This window comes from Teleopsis dalmanni, chromosome 2 (assembly GCF_002237135.1).
Source record: "Teleopsis dalmanni isolate 2A chromosome 2, ASM223713v2, whole genome shotgun sequence".
In the NCBI taxonomy this organism is placed as follows: Eukaryota; Metazoa; Arthropoda; class Insecta; order Diptera; family Diopsidae; genus Teleopsis; species Teleopsis dalmanni.
Window position 1 is genome coordinate 44,894,701 of NC_051847.1, and position 5,421 is coordinate 44,900,121.

At 29.9% G+C, this 5,421-nt stretch overlaps 1 protein-coding gene across 1 annotated transcript; it reads right to left on the reverse strand.

Annotated features, from left to right (window-relative positions):
- Positions 1-792: 792 nt before the first annotated feature.
- Positions 793-3,991, reverse strand: LOC119681386 (macoilin-2-like). Its single transcript, XM_038094563.1, has 5 exons — positions 3,714-3,991; positions 3,497-3,649; positions 2,647-3,425; positions 1,660-1,852; positions 793-1,584 (listed from the first exon to the last, which is right to left on the reverse strand). The coding sequence occupies exons 2-5, from the start codon at positions 3,537-3,539 to the stop codon at positions 1,100-1,102; spliced, it is 1,500 nt and encodes a 499-aa protein (XP_037950491.1). The 5' UTR covers positions 3,540-3,649; positions 3,714-3,991; the 3' UTR covers positions 793-1,099.
- Positions 3,992-5,421: the final 1,430 nt, after the last annotated feature.

The window sequence follows — 5,421 nt, forward strand, 5'->3', positions numbered from 1 at the left end:
ATTATATATACTACTATTTCATTATAAGTACTATTTTTTATATTAATTACTCTCAAGAATTTTATTTAATATAAAAATATTTTCAGCCTGTTATAATCTTCAGTTATAGAAACCTTACCAGTTTTTTTTTTTTGATTGATGAAGATAATTGTAAACAATACCCGGTTAACCAACGTTTTAAAATAACCAGAGTTGAAAATATCTGCCTGCAATGTTATAAAAACTGTATAGTAGTTATACTTGTGATCATTACCTAGCTATACTATCTCCGGATGTTTCCAATTACATGCGTCGAGTTAGTCTTATTGACAAGAGTACTTGTCCATCGTGAATCATCTGCAGTATATGTTTTTTTCTTATGTAAAAATTAGATTCTTATTTTTCTTTAATATAGAGTTTTTGTAATAGAACAAAATTTTTGGAAGGAATGGGTGTTACAGTGATTTAACTACTGTGATTCTATTTACAAATCATTCCTTCGTGGTGGTTTTAGTGGGTTAAAGTCTCACACGGCGGCTTTCGATGCTTTCCACCACTACAAAACAAAAAAAAAAAAATTGATAATGGATTTACATCCTATAAGCAGCTTTTTCTTATTTTCTCCAACTGAAATTATTTAGAAATGAAATAAAAGATTTTTTTCTGTTTTGCTTTTAATAGCGGCCAAACACGGCATCGCCTCATTTACTTATCATTTTGTTTGTTTTTCAAATATTTTTCATCCAACTTCAAATCTTACTTCATTGCAAATATTTATTTGTTTCTTTTTTGTTTTTTAAAATTTGTGTCTCTCATTTCAATTATTTATTAATATAATTATCATTTCATGTAAATTACTTTTAAATATTGTTTCTTGTATAATTGTTGTAGTTATAATAACTGCTGATATTTTTTTTAAATAAGTTTATTGCAACTGGTGCATTTGCAGCATATCCTAAAACAATTACTTAAAAATTGTTGTTGTTAAATATGCCGACTCCAAATCTGCACAAAAAATTTCTTGTTACTGTTGATGGTTGTCAACTGTTGTATATTAAAAATAATAATCTCATATGTGTCGTCGTAGTAGATGATTGACAGCCGAAGCTGAGGCATTTAGTCAGGCATCATTTGGTCCACAAACGACCACAACGCCAGGTGTGCAATTAGGTCCACATTTCGGTGTATAAACAGTAGCATTAGGATCTAAGTTTGAGCTGCCATTGCCAGGTGGTGGACCCGGCACCAGTACAGCTGTTGCAACAGATACGGGCACAATACCAGCACATTGTTGCGGATGTTGATTGGTAACATAACTGGGCGGCGCTTGTTGCACATATTCACCGACTGAACTGGGTGCAAGACGTGCATTAAGTTGATGGCCTACTGGTCCGTTAACCTGTTGAACACTTAAGCTATTCAACATAGGCGATGACGGTCCAGGTCCCGTTTGCAATGGTGGTGTGTCGTTCATGCGTAGCATTTGGCTGGCACCAGTTGAACTGCAAACAGGCAAACATAGAGAATCCGTTGGCATAACGGCAAGCAATTGAGCTATTTTTGCTTTTAGATCAAAAACTTCATCTTCCTTACTGCGATAAAGATCTAAAAGAAATTAAAAATATAAAATTAAAATTTCATTCAAATATTAATTAATAATAAAAAAATTTATATAATTACTTTCTGATAATTCAAGTTGTCGTTTAGCATCTCCTAGAGCTGAGAATAAGTCCAGCTTAACTCTCGTTTCTGCAGAAAGATTTTTCTCTAGTGTACAATTTTTATCTTGCATTGCTTGCAAGGCGTTCATTAACACCTCAGTGCCTGGTTGATTTGAATCACGATTACGAATTTCAGCTTCAAACATACGAAGCTATAAAACAGAAAAAGTTTCAAATAATAGGGGTTTATATAAAAATTTTAAAAGCATAAAAAAAAGTAGTTAAAATAATAATATTTATAATTATAATTAATAATAATAATTATTCTTATTATTATATATAATTAATACCATGTTTCCACTTGTCTCATTTAGGCGGTTTTGCTCGTTAAGGCTACTGAGAATAATTACCATACAAAGAACCTTCATATAAATGAGGCAATTAGTACTAAATCAACTGATTTGAAGCGAAAAATGACGAAGGTAACTCGTAAATATAAATTTTCCACAAGCATAATTTCCCACATGCATAAATCAGCTTATGCCAATAGAAACGACCAAAATTTAATTTCATTAACTTAGATAGTTTTAGCTGCAGTGGAAACATGATATAACTTATAAATATTATAATTAAGTATTTAATAATAAATATATACAATTGAACTGATAATAATATTTATTATAATTAGAAAAAATAAATTATTGTTATAATAACATTTTAAAGCATATTAAATAACAAAGTTAACAATATAGTGTATAGTAAAAATTTTAACTACAAAATTTAATAAATATTTGAAATTAATTTTTGCTAAATTAACTCTCAATAATTATCTATGGTAATTACGAATATTATAATATTTATATTTATTTATATTTTATTCATTCATTTACATTATATTTATTTATATTTATATTTTTATTTATATTTATACTTATATTTATATTATATTATGTTATACAATTATATGATATATAAAAAAAGAAATTGAGAAACAATTAAAACAAACCTCTTGCTCCCATTGTCGTCCTTGTTGTTCAGCCATTTGTTTTGACTCCTCCGCCGCTTTCACATCACGCCGCAGCTGTTTAATTTCTTCATCCATTTGCTGTTTACGCTGCTTACATTGGGCACTGCATTCTGGCCTAGCAGCTTTTTCCTCAGCCAACTTTCGTGCCTTTTTCTCATTGTTCAATTGAGCTTCGAGAGATTGCTTCTGTCGTCGTTCATCATTCAAACGACGTTCAGCAGTTTGTAATTGTAACGTATCAGCATGACGAGCACTAGTCAATTCATTGATACGTTTTTCCAGTTCATCGCAATCCTTTTGTTTGGCCTGCAAACAGGATTTTGTTGTGAGATTTGATTCAAGTTTCTGACGCAATTCGTTCTCGATTTGCTTTTGATGGCTAATTTCTGAACGACATTTTTTGATGTCTGCCTCGAGTTTGAGACATGATTCGCAAATTTTCGACACCACCTTAGAGGCTATATTCGAAATAGTTAATGATGCTGATGATGATGATGAAGTGGAACTAGATGATGAGACCGATGATGCATCTGAATTGTTATTATTGTTATTAGTGTTGCTATTGTTGTTATTATTATTACTGCTATTGTTGTTATTATTATTATTATTATGAGAGTTAACATCCTTGTTTTGCTGTTGTTGTGTATGTAAATGATTTGAAGTTGAATTACTATTATAACTATTATTATTATTATTATTATGATGTTGATGATGATTGTCCTTGGAAGCATTGTCTTTTTTAGAGCGATTTCGGCGTCCTAAAATTATAATTTGAAATTTAAAAAATTATAATACAAGTAAGAAAAAAAATAAATAAATAAATAAAAACCTTTAGTTTTTTCAACTGGTTCCACTACTATAACATCATCCATATCATATTGTGATATATTACCGTTGGCCACAACTGGCGTTGTATTGCCGAACGCATTTTGTGAATTAGCTTTCTTTAAGGAACTGCTATGCGAACCTAAACGATGTTCATCTGTAATATATTATATGTATATTATATTTACTGGATGGAAGATTAATAGAAAATGTAATATTACCACTTTTTTCTTTAGAATTATGTTGATGCGTTTGGTTAACTTGATAGTTGTTGCTTTCACTGTCTGTTTTGTCCTTATTGTTATTGTTATTGTTGTTATTGCTATTGCTATTATTAGAATTATCAGAATTATATTGCTGATAGTTACTGGATTTGTTGTGCTTTGATTCATTATCACCAATAGCGCTTCCTCTATTTTTATCTTTATCAACACTGCGACGGTGGCTTTTGGAGTTAGCTCCAATATAACCATTTGATGTCGCTATAAAGAAATAATTAATATTATTATGATTTTCTAAATATTACGAAATACAATTAATAGTAAACAAAAAGTAATTATAATTTATAATTTATCAATCAAAAATGAATTATAGTTGATAGGTAAAAAATAATTTGAAATTTAAAATTTGAACTATAAAATATGTAGGTAAGCATAAGAAATGGAATATAAAATTTGGATATATATTTTTCCCTATTTCTGAAAATAATTTAAATGCTATTATTAATTTTTTTATCATACTTTATGAATTTAAGACTACTCAAGCAAACTTCAAAATCTGGTACAAAGTAAGAGGTAAGTGTGTGATGAATACTACTAAGCAGATCTGCAAACAAACATTAATACCGGTTCTAAAATTGTTAATGTTCCGTTACGTGCCATAATAAACAGAAGACACACTCTCCCCGAATTGATAACAGCTGTATTTGGCCGCTTCTAAGCATGGAAAAAAACAACAAGTCTCTTGTTAAGGTCTCCAATTTTTACGCAAACAAATCACAAGTCTTTTGTTCTAATGGACTAGTTATAAACTCTCTAATCAACTAAGAGACTGAAGAAAAATTTTTTATCAAAACGGTAAGCAATCTAATCTGAATTTTCTTTTAAAGCTTAATAAAAATTCTATTCATTGATAAAAAATTGTAAGTAAACAAAAATTTAAAAAAAATTAAAAAGTAATGTTTTAAAAATAAACAAAAATTGTGGAAAATAAATATAAAAAGAAACAAAATTTTTTTAAAATAAAGTCTAATTAAAAACAACATTTAGTTTTTTAACTTCTTAGTTACTAACGAGTTAATGTTAGTTTTTAATTTTTTAAACAAGGGAAAGGGTAAGTTACATCAATACTCTTAAGGTTCCCATTAGGTCTATTAACCCATGCGCTGAGCAATAATAAATAATATGTGAGGTACTTTATCGCCCACTCTGCAACGGTGATAGGAATTATTATAAGGGAGTTCCAATCTTCTAGCATTGACCCTTAATCGGCGGTGACCCGTGAGCAGACCTATTACATGACTGATATATTTACGGGGCATCTCAATGAGAGTACTCGATTTTACCTCAACAGAACGTGGTCAACTCACATACATATGCATATATTACTTTAAGTCTTCCCATCTGTTATTTTAAAGTTCAGCACAGTAAGAATTTAATAAAAATTTGCTTGATGTCAATGATAGCCTAGAGTTTTAAGGTGTTTTGAGTGTTTATCTAAATTACTCTGTCTGGTTAGCTCGTCTATTTTGCAATTGCCGAAAATATCCCTATGACCGCGTCATAGGGATATTTTCCATAGGTCCCATAGGTACCCATTTTAAACTCCGTCGACACCTCCTTTTTGTGATGTTTAGCAAACAAAAACCGTCCCGGATTTAAATTGGACTAATCTCAAGAACTTTAAAGCAACCTGACAGATAGTATATTA